At 39.6% G+C, this 18,238-nt stretch overlaps 2 protein-coding genes across 2 annotated transcripts; one reads left to right on the top strand and one right to left on the bottom strand.

Annotated features, from left to right (window-relative positions):
- Positions 1-616: 616 nt before the first annotated feature.
- arpc2 (actin related protein 2/3 complex, subunit 2) lies at positions 617-8,637 on the bottom strand. The gene is made up of 10 exons (XM_084347224.1): positions 8,423-8,637; positions 6,144-6,178; positions 5,605-5,717; positions 4,388-4,433; positions 3,890-4,076; positions 3,701-3,794; positions 3,336-3,462; positions 3,132-3,232; positions 2,320-2,420; positions 617-1,124 (listed from the first exon to the last, which is right to left on the bottom strand). Exons 1-10 carry the CDS (start codon positions 8,494-8,496, stop codon positions 1,103-1,105), a joined length of 900 nt encoding a protein of 299 aa, XP_084203350.1. The 5' UTR covers positions 8,497-8,637; the 3' UTR covers positions 617-1,102.
- Positions 8,638-14,637: 6,000 nt separating this feature from the next.
- LOC311253235 (C-X-C chemokine receptor type 2-like) lies at positions 14,638-17,538 on the top strand. The gene is made up of 2 exons (XM_084347056.1): positions 14,638-14,690; positions 15,730-17,538. The coding sequence occupies exon 2, from the start codon at positions 15,732-15,734 to the stop codon at positions 16,794-16,796; it is 1,065 nt and encodes a 354-aa protein (XP_084203182.1). The 5' UTR covers positions 14,638-14,690; positions 15,730-15,731; the 3' UTR covers positions 16,797-17,538.
- Positions 17,539-18,238: the final 700 nt, after the last annotated feature.

Here is an 18,238-nt window from a genome sequence, read left to right on the forward strand (position 1 = left end):
GCTGATTTTATAGAAAAAAAAGACATTATGGTTTGGTAAAATAAGATATTAGTATAAACATGTCAGAAAATTGTCAAAAATGGCTGTCACAATATCTTTGAGAACTAAGTGATATTATCAAATGTCTCGTTTTGTCCGAACAGAAGTTTAAAATCAATTTACTTTAATCTAAGAGCTTAGTTTTATGTACTATATTCATTGTCAATATAACCAGTAAATTACCAGCTGCATAGAAAATGCCCCCTGCAAACAAGAAAACTAGGAGTGCAGACAACTAGTCAGAAATAAAGACAAAATTAATATAATTGAAACCATAAATGATGAAAACATCCAGATTGTTACTCTAGTTATAGTGGTATGAATGCAGACTTGACCAAAAATGTCCCAGTCAGGCAAGTTTCCAATACACAGGTGAGCTTATGCGATCTTATAACTAAGAAATTGTCTTTTTCTTCTTCTGTGACAGTGCAAACGAATTAAATTCAACTGCAGTCTGGTCATTTCAACAGTGAACTAGTAAAATAAGATAACGTGCGAGGAAATACGCCATCTGTGGTTGTACAAGAGTCACAAAGTCAGCACACACAATCACCACAGAGCTGCTTTTTCTTTTTTTTGTAAGAGTGATTTATTTATTTCTTCAAATGACAATGGTACAGACGACATGAAAGCACAGGGGGAGGGAGGAAGGGAGGGAGGGGGGATTGAATTCATCCAACACGTGGACATTGCATGGTGAGGGGTCGAGGGGCAAGCAAGAGTACCAAATGGAGTAAAAGATATCGTATCAAAAATTTCAATTTTTTTCATATATATATTTATATAGGACTAATAATTCTCTTTAACTATGCAAAGCAAGGAATGCCCTTTTTTCCATTTATCTTGAGCCGTGGCTTTCCCTAAGTACAGCCAACATTATTATTCATTTAAAAAAAAGAAAAAAAAAAAAAAAAAAAAGACTGTGGACACGTTTTCGGGGTTGGGCGAGGGCATTTAGAGGCGTCCTGGAGTCCTGTCCGATGTGGCGTTGAGTCTCAGTGTAGCGCGTTTGGGCGTGTCCAACGAGGGGGTTTGTATTTCTCTGGTGGGGGGGAGGTCGGCCTCAGCGGGAGAAGGTCTTTCCACTGAAAAATCAAAACGAGGACACGTTAGACGTCACAGAAAACAGGTTTTTGTCTTTCCTGGTTCTCGAGGTCTGAGGGTTACTAAATCTGCCTACCTGTCCTCAAAACCTTATTTTTTAAATAATTTTATCTCGTTTGGCAGAGGCTCCAGGAAAACTACCGCTTCCCACCAAGAAATATTCAGAAAATAAACCTCCTGCCAAAACATAATTTGTCATTTTGACACCTTGGCTTGTGCTCAGATTGAACAAACAAGACATACTGTGTTAACGAGGAAGCTGCGGAAGTGTTGATAGCTAGATTTTGTTCTCTTTGGGCAAAACCAAAGCTAGCCGTTTCCCCGTTTTTCAGTCTTTATGCTAAGCTAAGCTAAGCTAAGCCTGCTGGCTTCCAGGTTCGTATTTACGGCACAGATAGGAGTGGTTCCACTCTTCTTATCTAACTCTTTCTCGCAAGAAAAGCAAACACGTATCCAAAAATGTCAAACTATCCTGTTAAACCAAAACTAAAAGCTAGAAACTGCAACAAAGCATCTGTTTTCTTTGATAAGCCTGTGCCGCTGTTTGTTTGTTTTGGAAATGAAAGAGCTACTCTTAAATCATGCGAACCTCCTTGTGATGCTGCTCAGTAAAATATTCTTTCTTCTTTATCTCTTTGATAGTCAAAAGAAACAGTGTGTGATTGACACTTCTGGCTCCAGTGCCATATTCCTGTTAATTTCTTAGCTGGAAACATTTATGTATTCTGCAGCCAAGGATTCATCTGAAATGTCTGAAACAAACAAAGATGACAGCTATGGGGGTTCCTCACTCATTACAGTTACACATTAACCACAGAACAAAGACTCTCTGTGCTCCGGCAGTACATATTTTCCAATTATCTCTGGGCTACAAGGCTAAAAAACAGTCTATGTGCAACTGTTTGGAGGTTTGAGTAGAGCGGACATCTGTAAAAATTCCTTTCTGACTCACTTCAAACACTGCAAAAACAGTGGCCACACACCTCAAAGACACACAAAAGATACGGAGCTGCAGATTGCAGTCGACTCACGAGGACAGAAAACGCAAACATATGTGTATCTCCGAGCTAAATCTGCTTTTATTGTGCTTACTTGTCCTCACATGAATGCTTAAGTGACGATGAATCTGAGCATCGGTGTAGGATCGAGAGGTGGGTGACGGCGGAGGCTACTTACGAGATGGTCTTCATCTCCTTCTTCTCGGCGTCGGGTCGAGCGCGGTTCAGCACCTTGAGGAAGTCTGACGTCTTGGCCCTCATACGTGTGTGAATGTAGGCCTGCGGGAGAGATTTCAATCCGGTTTTCATCATACAATACAGACATCAATCGTAAACTGCCATTTACTCTTGGAATGCATCTTGCATGCAATTGAAGAATGTCAACACAGTGTGCAGCAGAGAGAGACAATAGCAAACCATTGTTTAGTCAGCGTATACCCTCCTCTTTCTGAAGTCGAACCCACCCACGACTGCCCATAAATCTAACAGCTGTGTCGCCCACGCAGACTCCCCGCTGTCTCAGGCAGAGACATCCACTTCCATTACCTGCACTCTCAACGCCTTACGAAACACAACAGACAATAGCCCAACGCATCCCTCTGAAATGCAAATCATCCAAAAATTACTCTGATTAGGGTTTACAGTCGTGATGAGGCCATTGGAGGGATGTGTCATTCTGTGTTTTGTGTACACAAGCACAGCTCTAAAAACCTGTATGATCGCTGAGAGCGGCAGAGCGAGTCGTCGTCAGTTACGGCCTTCGTTTGATCTCACCCACGGCAGGACTTTCTATTGTGGAGATGGGACTGTAAGGCACTAAAAAGTACTAAAGACGTACTAGTACAGACGACAACCTGTGTGTAACCTGTGATTAAAACAGACTTTCAGCTTAAGTGAGTGTTCGACAGGCGCTGTGGTGAACCCTCCGCAGTAAAATTGCCCGGATCCTACAGAATATCTTTTAAAAAACAGGCTCTCAGTTGAACTAACCTTGGAGCACTTTATGTGGTAGTGCAGGTAGTCCCTGAAGGTGTGGATGAGGTTGATGGTGTTGTCTCTGGCATTGGCATTGGTGTGACGTGGGAACAGGACTGAAAACATCGAAATAGCACATGAAATCAAATGAGTTAAATAATCAAGTACAGCTGCAACACAGGCTGAGAAGGTTTCATCCAATGCTTGACAGGTACTGACCAAAGGTGATGTATCCAATGTTATCCCCAACAGCGGCGTCTGTGTCCTTCAGCTCCAGTGGAGGCTCCCTGTGGCTGAACAGCACCTGAGGGGCTGTGTGGCTGGCTCGCCGACCCTCTTTGAACTCCTGCACACAGAACAAGCAAGTGGACAGTACCAGTTACAGAGGGTTTCTTCTTTTAAAGGCAAATATGTGTTATGTTTGTACATTTTGAGTTTAAATTGAGTTAAAACAGTATATCAGTTTGCTTCAACTGTGAGAAGTTCCTGATATGTAGGATTTGTCTTTCAAAGAGCTTCAGACGAGCATAACTCTAAGAAATGTCCTCAAAGACTGAGTTTTATATACATGTGTTCTCACACACCTGCATGAAGACTTTGCCAATGATGACGTCGTCGTCGTCTTTGAACACTGTGCTGAACACCACCGTCACTCTGTCTTTCTTGGCCTCCACATACCTGAGAAGACAGAACATGTCAGAGACTTAAAACCAACAGAGTTAAGTTAAGACTACCACTAAAATGGGAGCATAATCCTGGGATGTCCCACGTACATGGACTCATCATCTCTGTAGTGGACCACGGCCCTCTGCTCGCCCTCTTTGCCCTCTTCCTGGAACTTGAAGTACTTTTCAAAGACTGAGGCGAAGCAGTTCCTCTTGAGCATCCCCGCCTGGTGGACAACCTCGTCTTTGTTGGCTGGTAGTGCGTCCAGGTCGTAGAGGAGGGACACGTTGTAGCCTGGGAGGAAACGACGAGGATTACAAATTGAACAAAAATCCACAGCTGTGTTTCCATCTAATTGTCGAGTAAAGTTTTGGAAAGTAGCTAAAGAAAGAAATACAAGAAAAGATATTCTAGAAATGAGGAACAACGTTGTCATTGACTGCTACGTGATGGAGTGTCGTGTTGGTGTGCAGATTTTAAAACTGATCTGATGTTAGAGATCCAGATTTGATCACGATATGATGCAAAGCCAGCTTTGTCAGCTACAGTAGGCTGTCAGTAAAAAACAAAAAACAGAAGAGATCAGTAAACTTTCGAGAACTTACCGGCCTCTGTTGAAACCAGGAAATTCCCATAGACCCTCTTGAGCAGCTGAAATAAAAAAAAAAGACATTTATTTGTATCACACTTCTCTTTTATAAGAAGCACTACACAGAAATGACACAAAGACTTAAAAGCAGAAAGGACACAGGAAAGAAAACAACTAAAGATGTGACCGACGATGTTTATTTTGAAAGGTCAGCTGTTTCTTCTTTGATGCTAGAATCAGGAAACAAGAGTTTACGATATTGACGATTAGGCGTCCTTTGATTATTAACACATCAGTGGTTTTCACAGATTGTGGGAATCCCCTGAGATCGTGCCGGCTGTTTAAGAGATGAAAAACGTCAACACCAGGGAAAGCTGAGGAAGAAAAGGTGTCTCTGTACGACAGCAGACAGGAAGGAGGTGCGATGTCTTTTGGAGGTTACAATCATAACACGGGGGCCTCCTCTATAATGGATACCTGTCATTGAGGAATGTGAGGGGGACTCGGCAACAATATGCAAATCAGACTCAGGTATGGTGGAAGTCAACAAAGGACGGTGTTGTGCTATTTTCCAACTAACTTGTAACCTGAGCTACATGCAAAAATTGAGAGCAGACAAAATAAAATACTTTCCAAATAAGACTGTTCACAGGCTCAATAACTGAGTGCGACACTGTTGGACTGTTCACATATCCCTCTGCTCTTCAGTTTAAGGGAACAAGGAGGGAAGTGTCTGGACAGCGGCCAAGACGCTCACACACAGTGGCTTGCTGCTCGCAGTCAGCACTTCCTCGCCCGGGGGTGAGTCACACAAACTCACTTCCTGTTTCTACCAGAGGCCTCGGCAGCTGCTTTCTTCCTTACATGGCAACAGAGCTCTTGTGGCGGAGGTGTGCGTCTACAAATAGCAATCATAACCTCAGTCAGCTTTAATTTTTTTGATACACTATCGTCTTAAACTGACACCAAAACCAAAGTTTTGAGTTTCAATTTCTTCCTCAAAACTACATAGTTCCCCTTTAAGTTTAAAGTTAAAGAAATAAAAGACATCATTTCAGACACTTTCAGGTTTTTCCAGGACTTTTCCTGCCTGGATTGTGTTGAATATTTATATACTGTGCGCACACATGTGTTGAAGGTTGTGAAAACAGCATTACAATTCGAAACCACCCAGAACTTCTGGGCAGGCACAGGGAAAACAGTTTCCACAGTCTCCGTGGGTTTGTGTCGTACCTCGTCAGCACCATGCTCCTGCAGCTCCTTGTAGAACTTCAGGGAGATGCTGACCATCACTTTGGTCTTGTCCCCATTGGGGTTGGAGATGTGGTACAAGACGCCATCGAAGTCTGCGGCAGAAATGAAAAGCGGGTGACGGATGAGGGGGCGACCTGACCTTTTACTCCTGGCAGCTTCGACACGCCGACACAGTTTGTGCTCGGACAAATGTGCCCTCTTAATTAGCAACCTCAATTATTTCAGTCAATTTCACATGTGAGATGTTACTGTGTCATCTGGCAGTGATTACTGGCAGAGCCGATCGTGTGCAACAGGTTAATTGCGTAATAGGAAGATAACTTGTGTGATGACAGCAGCATCACTATCACCTCCTGCAACAGCCTTAAAACTTTCTGATATACCTAGTGCTAAAAATCAACATCTGCAACCACGGTGTTGAGCAACTGTGTGGTCTGATACAAACAGGGAAATTCAAAAGGAACTTGACACAGTATATAATGAAAAGCCGTTAGATAAGGAGCCACATGATCGCTCACCTGCAAACGTCACATCGACGGCCTCTGGTTTGGTTCTGCAAGTATGGAAATCAAGTTAGGACTATATACGATAGTTGACTTGTCTAAAAGTGAGAAAACACTCAGAAAACAGTCAAAATTTTGCACAATTGTACAATAAATACAGCGTATATTATATCCGGGACGAAACAGTTAAGTGCCGTTGTTAACATTAATAACGGTTGCCCGGCAACCTTTGATTAGAAAGACGTAACATTTCAGTGCAAATTATGTAAACATGTCATTTTAAATGTGCACATTAATTCACAATAATTGATAAGTTGATCATTCCCTAGTTTCAGCTTCTCAACTGTGAGGATCTGATGATTTTCTTGATAATCTGTACATGTAAAGTACATGTAATAGCAAATTTAACAATGTACACACTGTATTTGTATGTATGTTTGTGATAACATACATGTATTTTTATGTTTATGTATGCATGGATGTTTCTGTTTTGTTTAGAAAGTCTCTGCTGTTTTTTTTCTTTGTGAGTTTTTATGTAAAGTGCTCATAACTGTGTTTGTATGAGACGGTGCAACACAGATAAAGTTGAATTGGATTTAAGTGATTGGGTTTTGCACCATCTGTGGCACAAAATATTACATTTTAAGGCCTCATCGTTTAAGAAAGTGTGATGGGCATTTTTAACCAATACCTGACATTTTTAGTCTACACTATCGGCAAATTAATCAGGAAAATAACATGCAAATAAATTAATAATAGTGTTGTTATCATACTGGAATTTCTCACGTCGGTAAAATGCCTTGAAAAATAATGTTATTTGAAACCACGGGGAGAACTGACACAATTAAGGGCATTGAATTTTTTTATTTAATATATGAAAGCTATAACAAGACATCAGGTTATGACTTTTTCTTTTCTCGGCTAGTAGCAGAGAGCAGCAGTACGACTGTAGTAAACATTAAATATCACATTTCTTCAAGAAGCATTTGCTTTTTCTATCTAGATCTGGCATTTGAGATTAATGCGAGTCAGGGGGAAGAGAGAGCGATACGAGTATCGATGCAGCAGAAAAATGAGAAATGAATCCGTTTCAAATGTTCAAAGTCATGAGCACAAAACAAAAAGATCAATATTTTAAAGGCCTAGATGTGCCATCGCCAACACAACACAATATGACCTCATCGCCTGATGAAAACATTAGTCTTCTCATTTTCTGATTTCAACCGCTTGACATTAGTTTTTCAGCCCAAACAAGGTGGATTTTCTACTTAAATGAATCCCTGTGGGCATATTTTCTTAAACTAGCAAACCACTAAACTGGCCTGTGCAGTATTAAAGGCATATTTCTAACGTGGATGCTGCAGCAGCTTGTCTTTCCTACATAGTCTGCATGCTTCAGGAGCTGCAGCTGGCTGCACAGGGCACAGACTTGACTCAGCTTGACTACAGGAATGCGGAAGCTGGAGAGAGGGGCGATGGTTAGCTAACAAGTAGCCGCTAACTGGCTCTATGGTGCCGTGGAAAGCAAATAAATTGTCTTTATTGGCTGGAAACAGCAACTTTAATATAATATAATCAGCCCTGTGTTGTAACACTGTGGTTAAGGAGACGTGACGTGGGGATAGGACACCGGATATGGGCAGTTTTTGCTAGCTTGACAGACCTGTTGTGTCAAACACTGTACGCCTTAGAAAATGGGTCAAACTGGTTTAATCCCCTAATTAATGTGGGTACAATGTCTATAATAAATGCACAGTGGAGCCATTCATAGACGTTTTGGGTTAATACCAGGATACCCAACAATGTATCCTCCGTTAATAACGAGGAAGCTAGCATCCAACATCAGCTGTATAGCAGCTAGCTAACGTCACTCTCATGCTATGGATCCACGTAAAAACGCATTAAAATGTTTTATTCATTATTTGACAGGTCAGTGTTCGAATAATAATCTAAAATGCGTTGTTATTTTGCATCCACGGACAGTGGAGGGGGCCGCCAGGGGACATGCAATTCAATGGGGTTACAATTTCTGGCACTACACGGACCGTGCAGACACACCCCAGCTTTAGGCAAACCAGTCACGGCGAATCTGCAAGCTAATTCACTGTTTTAACATAAAAAAAAAACAATCAAATTAGGCTAATTAGCTAACTTTCACAAAGCTGCACACGTTCATCAGCTGCATCCGAAACGCCCACGGCTTCGTTTAATACAGCCACCATCTCCAGTCAAACGCTAAAGGGGAAGCTAGCTGACGTTAGCATTGCTAGCCAGGTGTAACAATGATTTCTCACCCGTTGGATGCGCCGTCGAACTTCAACGAGAGCGTCTCTTCTATAATGCGGTTATTGATTTCTAACAGGATCATCGCAGCGGACGCCGGTGTCGAGGAAAAGGGGGAATGATCGGTGCTACACGGTGGGATTAACCTCTTTGTGTCAAATTCTGCAAATTTTTCCTCCCTTGACAGACCAAACCGCTTCCGCCGAGGCTCCTTCCGCCTGTCGCTTCCGCGTATTTTACCCTCAGGACCCCATAAGACGGGGATGCCCGCTGTGTTGCCTGTAATAAATTCGTAATGACAGTATTGATAATTGAGCCAGATTGGATGGTATGTTATTGATTTTTATCTATTTGTTTTTGCGTCAAACACAACTTTAGTCCCGCAGTGTCAAAACATACAGCATAAGCAAAGTATACAACATACTTTGTCATCAGAAACACCATTAAAGGTGCAATATGTAAGAATTTTTTGTTTAAAAAATAAAAAAGTACAATTATCAACAGAATGTAAAGACATACACGTTTTGACATATTTGTTGTGTTGCAGAGATACTTACTAAACTTAGCATGCTAAGAAGCTAGCCCAGACCTGTCCTTTCTCATCAAACCACTCTAAATTCACAGTCTGGACTGCTTACTGCACGGCTAACTGAGCTAACAGCCGCTACAATAAGTAGCTGTCAGTGGCCACTCTGGTGATATGCTGCTCTCTATTTTTTGGGGGAGTACTCAGGTGGCCAATTCTTACATAACGCACCTTTAATAAGCCCACAAAAAACATCATTGTTTAGTACAGACGACACAGAGAAGCTCTATCAAAGTAAACAAAACAATAATAATGTTATTTACAAAAAGGCTTATATTATATATACTATATACTATACTATACTATACTATATATACATACTATATACTTGCACTATATACTTGTATATTAATACTATTATTATAATACTATATAAAAAAAACTACTAGTGTGCAAATGAATTTATGAGGGTTGTTAGTGAATTTCACATTCCAGTCACCTCATCTTGTGAAACGCAACAAAAACAAACACATTATAAACACGTCACGCATCATTTAGATGTCTGTTATTTCGTGTTTATATGAGTAAATCAATAACCAGTGCCCCAGATTCCCAGGGACCCTGAACACCTCAGGTTCACACTTGTGTTGTTCATTTAGTAATTTAATTAATTGCACATTTTGTGTAGGAATTTGTACAAATATAGTACATTAATGCATACTGTGTACTATTTACCTGTAAGATGAATATGTCGAATCATTTATATTTACTATACTGACATCTGAATTTCCTTTCACCTTTATAGAAATCAATGTTTTTGTTCATCAGTTTTCCATTTAAAGCCAGTAATGTGGCCAAAGGTCTCCCTCATTTATTATGTCTCTTTCAGTGATCTATTATATGCCACCCTGCTGCCGCTGTGGCCTTTTCCCCCTGCTTGACCGGTTTTGTCAAGTCGAATCATTTTCTTTTTAAAATCTCATCTCAGATGTTTTCTTCACATCGCCAGGTATTGTTCTGAAGGGGGTTACTGGGAAACAAGACTCACAACAGCATGACCTTCTTTCAGACTTTAGGTAAGACATTTGGTATGTACAACCCTCATGATCTCATGAGTTAATCAGATTTAGATTCAGGATATAGACTTTATTAGTTTTTCATTATTTTTAAGTGTGTTCGATGCTGATTTTACTTCAGTTGGACAATTTAATGCACGCTCAAAAATGGTAAACGATGATGATGAAAACATTTAAACTTTAAAACAGTTCATATATAGTACATAGTTAAACCAAATGAACAGATCTAGATATTTTAATTATATTAATAACCTGAAATTGATACATAACTCTGGTTCTCAGCAGTCAAACAAAAGAGACCGACAGCAACAAAGTCATACATTCCCCTTTAAGTATGAGGGGTAGTAAAAAAGAGCATGGCCCTCAGTCTAATTACAAGGTCTTTAAAAGTATTTTTTTTCAGTAATGGCTGTACATGCTGTCGACACCGGCACATCACAGGGTGGTTTGACTGACAGCTCAGCAGTCGGTCATTTAAGCTTTTTGGTTAAAGAGGAAGTTCAAGAATGTAATTAACAGTGACTGTAACGTTAATGACAAAACATAAAGAAAAAAAAACAATGAAGGGACAGCGTTCAGTAGTAAGAGTCAACTCAACAAGTATTTTAACAAGCAAATTAATCTCTCATTTCATATTCTCCAATGTGAGTATTCGCTGCTTACCTTTGTTTTATATCACTGTAAATTTAAAGGTGCACTCGCAAACTCTTTTTTTAAAAGAAGGTGTTAAACAAATAACAGGAATAGCAGTTGGCAAGAGCTAACATGAGTTTAAAATGTACTTTAAAGTCATATGTCTGTAGTGCACCTTTAATATCTTTGAATTTTGGACAAAACAAAATATTTTAATGATCAGTTAACTGCAAATATAAACAGAAGAATAGTTGATATCAGTTTTCTAATTTTTTCCATGGAAGTTTGGTGAAATCAGTCTGGGAGAACTTAATGTGTTATCACATGATTGACGTCCGCAGACCGAACTGGTGACATTCTCCTTAAAACAAACCATGTCGTGAGAGCGCTGATGAAAAGAAACCTAATCAGGTGTTCCTTCCTCCTTTATCTGGTTGCCGGGCCAGATTCCCGTTCTGAGGAAACCACCAAAAAATGTCTGTTTTCGGAGCATCTGGTCTGGTGTTTTCTCAGTCTGCCTTTGTGAGATATCAAACGCCAGAACTGCTTCTCTTGGCCTTTTCTCTCATGTTTTCCAGTTTTAATTATCCAAGATTACCATTGTGCTTCAGTCACAGGAGACATTTGTCTGGAGACGAGTGCTTTTACTTTTGATACTTTAAGTACTTAAATATGAATTTTCCTTATAATGTATTATTTTTACATTTATGTATTGACACTTTTACTTAAAGGGCCAGTGTATGGGATTTAACGGCATCTAGCAGTGAGGTGGCAGTGTCTAACCAACTGAATACCCCTCGCCTCGCCATTAAAAACATGAAAAACGTCAAAGGCCCTCTTTAAAGCCATGGTTTGTCCATTGTGGGCTACAGTAGAAACATGGAGGTGCAACATTAGTTTCAGGCGATCATACACTAATGAAAAGTTAAATATCATTATATTCCACTTCAGGAACATTTAGGGAAAGGATCTGAGTATACAAAATATACCGAATCATTATTTATGTATTTACCTTTTGTTTAAATGTCATTTTCAGTGCTCATTTCGAGCACCAATTTATAAACGAATTGGTGCATCTCATGTGGTTTATCCTCAAATTAAACATTTAAATAAATCATAGTAGAAAACAAAGAGCAGGGAGGACGTCAGGGTGGTGACAGTACATAACGTCTCAAGGGCAGCCCCTTGTCAAATAGTGAAACTCATAAAAAGTGTTATCTTATAGATACAACGCATGGATACTGACACACTCCCAACACAAACTAAATTCCAAGCATAGCTGCTCATTTTAAAGAGATTGCAGCCTCATGATCGGCATGAATCTGAAATTATATGCCATGTTCAGGACCTCTGACATCAGCAGGTAAAGGAATGAAGATGACAATGCGCCCGCAGCACAGCAAATATGTCCTCTTCACTGGAACAGGATGACAGAGGATCCTGATGCCAATCAAGCTTTTCCACAGAAAGGGGCCGAGTCTCACGTTCACAACAATGTCAGTGCCAAGTTTCATGCTCAGTTGAAGGAAACCAAAGTCTGGTATGAGGAGATATTAGGCTAAACAAACACGGCAGATCCTTAATGTCAGGTTTGATTCCAGTTAAGTCAGATGCTTTCTTAGTAACTGGAAGGTTTGATGTAATGTTTCAAAAAACAATAACACTAAGGGTGTTAGTAGTCATTGATTAATTGATTGATTTTACATTAAACACTAAAGACCCTACACACAACACAATAAAGGACAAAAGTATAGTTTCTTTACTCTTCATACTCAGTGTATTTTTTCATTAATCAGAATTTTTTAATTAAATATTTACTTTCAGAGTTAGTTTATTATGAAAAAGTTATATATGTTTTTATTTTGTATGCTTTATTTTATTTCAAATGACCAATAATAAGCACGAATAGCACAACATGAATGGATGTTTCTGCTTTAGTTTGCTTTTTTGGATTTATTTCAATCAACCTTTATTTACACTGGAGAGATCATTGAGCGATAACCCTCATTTACAGCAAGTCAAACAAAACAAAGAAAAGAAAGAACAATAACAAGGAAAAATACTCACAAAGTAAAAGCAGTCTCACGACACGCTAGCTGCCAAAAGCATGAAAAAGACGTTGAGTAATTTGATATCATTCAGTTACAACCCCTACAACTTTGCAGCTATGAAAAATAGTCATGAAATCTGTTTTGTTCCAGGAGTAGAACATATTATTTATTTACTTTTCCCATTTAATGTTTCATTTGATTAATATATTTATTAATATTATTGATGTATATTTTGTTTATTAAACATTATTATTTATTTATTTTAGGCGGTTTTAGTCCTCAATATATATGTTCTATGTGTGAGGTGGCTTACAGTTCAATGTACAACCCTCTGTTGTACAATTACAAATAAATGACCTTGAGCCAGACGTCTTTGTTAAATCAATCTGCATTAATATTTCATTTTACAACCCTGAGCTCGAACATGACAGAAAAAGAAGAGATTAAACTCTAACAGCTAAAGAAAATACAAAAACATAGTTAGTTCAACGTCTTCTTCAAAACAAACTAAATTCCTTCCTTTTTTTATACAGCACAGCTTCATTAAAGTGTCAAACACACGCACTCTGTTGATCCGATCAGTGTTTGTGTTTGCCAAAGTAAGCAGAAACTAAAAAACAGGCCCTTCTCGTTGGGGGACCTTCTTGCTTCCTGATGGAGGCTGACATCACCGTGGAGCCTTTATGTCTACGTTGACTTACAGATATGTGACAACAGCAGTGATGCAACACGCTGCTATGTTGATAATTGTGCATCTCAGCTCTCGGAGGCTGAATTAAGTGATTTATGGAGGCGACGGGGAGGTAGGGGAGATACTGCTTATGTCTGGATACACATTAACTTCACTTTAAGATGCCTGGTCCCCTGTCATTACTCACATTTCTCCTCTGCACGCTCACCGGTGTTTAATGCCGTGCAAATACAAAGCGTATACCTCGTTAGTAATGTTAGACACAGTGTGAGAGCGAAACAGGGGGATGATGCTGGACTTTTGCAACAGCACGAGTGGGAACAAAGTGCTTCATTTCCAGAAAGTGTGACGGCCGACACCCTGACCTGCTGATGTGTGAAACACCTTACCACATACCCCCCGATTACTCAACGACTTGCAACAGGGTCACAAGTGTGAGTTAGAGCTCCAAAACATGCATTCAAGCACATCTATCAATTAACAGCATCTAAATTAAATTAAATTAAATTAAATTAAAGGCCATAAAGGATTGTTGACGTGCTGATGATGACGATGAGTTGACAGTTAATGACAATTAATTCCCAATATAAGCTTTGTTTTAATGTTATTTTTCTTGTTTTTATGGTTTTGTTTGAATGTTTCTGTTCAACAGTTTTATTATGAAACATGTTTTAATGTTTTTATCCATTATTTCAGTTCATGGGTATTTATTTTCATCTATTGATTAGGAGCACCGCAATTTCTATTTATTTATGTGTGAATAAACTGAATTTTAAATCTTGAAATGTAGTGACAGACTAACCCTGTATTCCTATGGTTCCAATTAATATTACATATATTTATATATTAACTTGTACTCTTATACCTCCTAATAACGAGGTTACATACTGTGTTTTATACATTACAATAATAACAAAAATAAAATGATGAAATACCATCCTTTCTCTTGTTGTGGCATCAACTTCCTAATAACCACATCTCATAATTCTCACCCATGGTACAAAAATGACTTGTCATAGTATGAAAAGCAGGTAGATAGTATTAACAGTGAGCTAATTAGCAGAGTACCAGGACCCTAAAACTCACATGTGGAAATGTCTTCTGTCAGAAAGTCTTATTGCAGCAAACACATTTGATGACACACATGCAGTTACATAATGGGAGAGGAAACTGGACATTGTGTCAGCGCTCCATAAAGAAACACATATTTTATCACACTTAAAAGGATGCTCTCCATCACAGAGTCATTTGGGTGTCGGACTGTGGTCATATTTGAAAGCTACGGCCGAGCCAGGGCAGAAGGTGAGTGTCTGAACTAGTTTATTCTCATGGGTGAAAAGTAGAGGCCTGGTACATTTAATACAAGTGATTACTTTTGTGAGTATTACAGAGCAGCAGTGGAAGAATTACTCTGATTATTTTCTTCATTTAATTAAAAGCAGAAATACCAAATTGTAGAAAGACTTTCTTACAAGTACAAGTCCTTCAGTCAACATTTTACCAAAAAAAGCACATTTCAGAATAACTACAGTATTATATGGTATAGTATATAGTGTGTATATAATTATTGATGCATTTTATATATATGTAGTATATAAAATATATGTAATTATTGATGAATTAATATGTACATCACTTTAAAGGTGCTATATGTAAGAATTTTGGTTAAAAACATTCAAAACTTCGCTACAATTATCAACAGAATGTGAAGAAGAAACAATTGATGTGATAATTTCATCATTTATTTATTGATCTGAAGATTACAAAGTATATTATTAGTAGTATAGTGAAGTGAATGTAGTTGTACTCACTTTCTGTCGCTATTAAAGATGCACTATGTGACTTTTGACAAATGAAAATAAACCAATAGTCTTTGTGCAACTTAAAAGTTAAATTCATAAACAATAAAATGAACTCTTGCTAATGTTAGTACATTAAGGGGTTTTGCTGCTACAGCCTTACTTGGTCTGGTATGACTAGTAGCTAATGGTGGCTAACGTTAGCCAGTGATAGCAGACTGTTACTCAGGCATATGTGCTCTGTTGTTTCCCCCTCTTTTTAAGTGTCATCTTGTCTAACTCCAGAATTTGAGTTTCAATTGTGCAGCTTAAAATCCTGATCTTAAAAGCAACATTATGTAGAAATTGGCATTTTGCGCTATTTGGCGGCCCCCCACAGTTTCTGAGCGCAACACCTCGGGGGCGGAGTGGCTGAGGCAGACAGACAGACTTATTACAAGACACTGTACCATCACAATGATTTAGAAGCTGCTATTTTAAGGTGAAAAGTTGTTGCTATGATAGCGCACTGGCACTAGCATCACTTTGTTTTCCATCCACAGTCATGTCGATCGTCTTTACGTTGGGTCCAGATTTCAATGGGAGTGATTATTACGACAGTGAGACACCCTACGTTGTGGATCCAAAGACGTTACCATGTGAGATAACCCCGCTGGGTCCCACAGCAGCTTTGACCCTGTGTCTCCTCCTTGTGACCATCTTTTTACTGGCGGTACCAGGGAACCTGTTGGTGGGCTGGGTGATCGGCACCAGCAGACAGGCGCTGACCCCGTCAGACGTGTACTTGTTTCATCTGACGATAGCAGACGGTCTGATGGCCATGACCCTCCCGTTCTGGGCTGTAGCAATGACCAAAGGATGGATCTTTGGAGACTTCCTGTGCAAGTTCCTCAACATCGTCATCGAGGCGAACTTCTATACCAGCATCCTCTTCCTGGCCTGTATCAGCATCGATCGTTACCTGGTGATCGTGCACGCCAGCGAGAGTCTCAGGAGTCGTCAGAGGATGTGCAGCTGGCTCCTCTGTTTGGCGGTGTGGGCCTTCGGTGGGGCTCTCGCTCTGCCGGCGCTTTTCAACGACGCCACCGTGCTACCTGACTCGCAGAGGATGATCTGCTCCGAGAACTTCGACATCGGTAAAGCCTCAACGTGGAGGCGTGCTACACGCGTTTTCCGCCATTTCTTTGGCTTCATTCTCCCGCTGTGTATCATGATAACCTGCTACAGCATCACCATTGTGAGGCTGCTGCGCACTCGAGGTTTCCAGAAGCACCGCGCCATGAAGGTGATCATAGCCGTGGTGGTTGCGTTTCTCCTGTGCTGGGCGCCGTACAACGTAGCCATGATCGTGGACACACTCATGAGGGCTGATCTGATCGCGTTTGACTGTGTGATGAGGAGGTCAGTGACCCGGGCTTTGGATATAACGTTCAGCCTGGCTCTGCTCCACAGCTGCATCAACCCTGTCCTCTACGCCTTCGTGGGGGAGAAGTTCAGGAGGAATATGGCGCTACTTTTTCAGAGGAGAGCCAGAATGGAGAGGATGTCGGGGTCAAAGTTCAGCAGGTCGACATCTCAGACCTCAGACACCAACGGCGCTGTCCTCTGAAACCTCAAAGGACTTTTTACAGGCGCTCTGGAAGCTAGTCGTTTATGTTAGCAGACTCCATCTCCAAACTAAAGTTAGCTACTGTTCCTCTGCTAGAAGTTACATCCTTTGGACTGTCGCAAAAAATCAAGCCTGAGTTCTTCCACAGTCCAGCAGCATTAAACAACTGGAAGAGACGGGGAAGGTCTCATTTTTGATGTCACGCTACAATCCGCTCACACATGACCAATCAAAAAGAAAATAATTATGTGTAAATTGCCATAAATTGTTACATTGAGCCCCTTTAATACAAAATACGTCCATATTTATCAAGGCTTTTAGTCAAAAAAGGAAGATGCACTGTCAAATCAAACATGTTCGGTTCCCCACGTGCAGTAAATTCTCCCTCCAGCTTTGGAAATAGATCATAAACTGATAGATAGCTAGCAAGGCGACATTCTCATGAAGACGATGCTAACATGCTGATGTTTAGCAGGTGGATAAGTGCATTCATGTAGCAACCCAACTGAAACTCATGTCTCATTCTGTACTGTGTGGTTCACTGCTGCCATCTACTGACTGTGCAGCCACCATTAAAACCTTTCAGACTTCCAGCCTCCGATGTCATCAGGTGAATGTTTTAATTAAATAATCATGGTGTGCATTTATTTTAAATATACAACAGATGCTTTTATCATCCAGCTAATGTTTGAGTTTATTTATATATGCGAGAAAGATTGTATAAACTATGAAGTGTATTTTTCTGTAAAGTGTTTCAGATGCTTTTCACATGTCTGATTCTGCCAAGTAAACAACTCAAAAATTAAAAGGCCATTTTTCTTTTGCTGTCTGATTTACTATCGTACATCTGTGGGTGCTTAGTGTACACAGGCTCCTCCTAACCAATAAAATTACTGAAAATTCATTTTAGAAATGATGAATGAAAACAACATTTACCAACCTGCAAATGGCTCTTGGATGAATTGGATGACAATCGACTTCACACGTTTGCTTTTAATAATTGAGACAGAGTTTGTGACCTTGAAAACAGCGATTTACAAGGTTTTCATGGTCTAGAATGAATTTCCAATGAAATTTTAAACTCAGATTCTTCTCCAACAATGCTGAGAAATGCTCAAATGGCTGGGAAAACTTGAATTTTTAACCTGCTGAAATTGCTTTACCATAAACTTTAAATAGTTTTGAATCATATACACACAACATGACTAATATTTACACTTCCATTTAAGTAGATTTCTAAACAATGTCTCCGCAACCAGTACAAGTAGCATGGACCAGCTGGGTGGTCACTGAGAAATGGCCTAATTATTACTGAATTAGTTATCGTTAATATATATATATTTTTTTTCTAGATTTCCATAAGTGTATTTACAAGATTTTATTATTATAATATTATATAGAAGATACATCTTCTTATTACTTTTTTAAATTATGGGTCTTAT

This window comes from Pagrus pagrus (genome assembly GCF_965226575.1).
Source record: "Pagrus pagrus genome assembly, chromosome: 24".
In the NCBI taxonomy this organism is placed as follows: Eukaryota; Metazoa; Chordata; class Actinopteri; order Spariformes; family Sparidae; genus Pagrus; species Pagrus pagrus.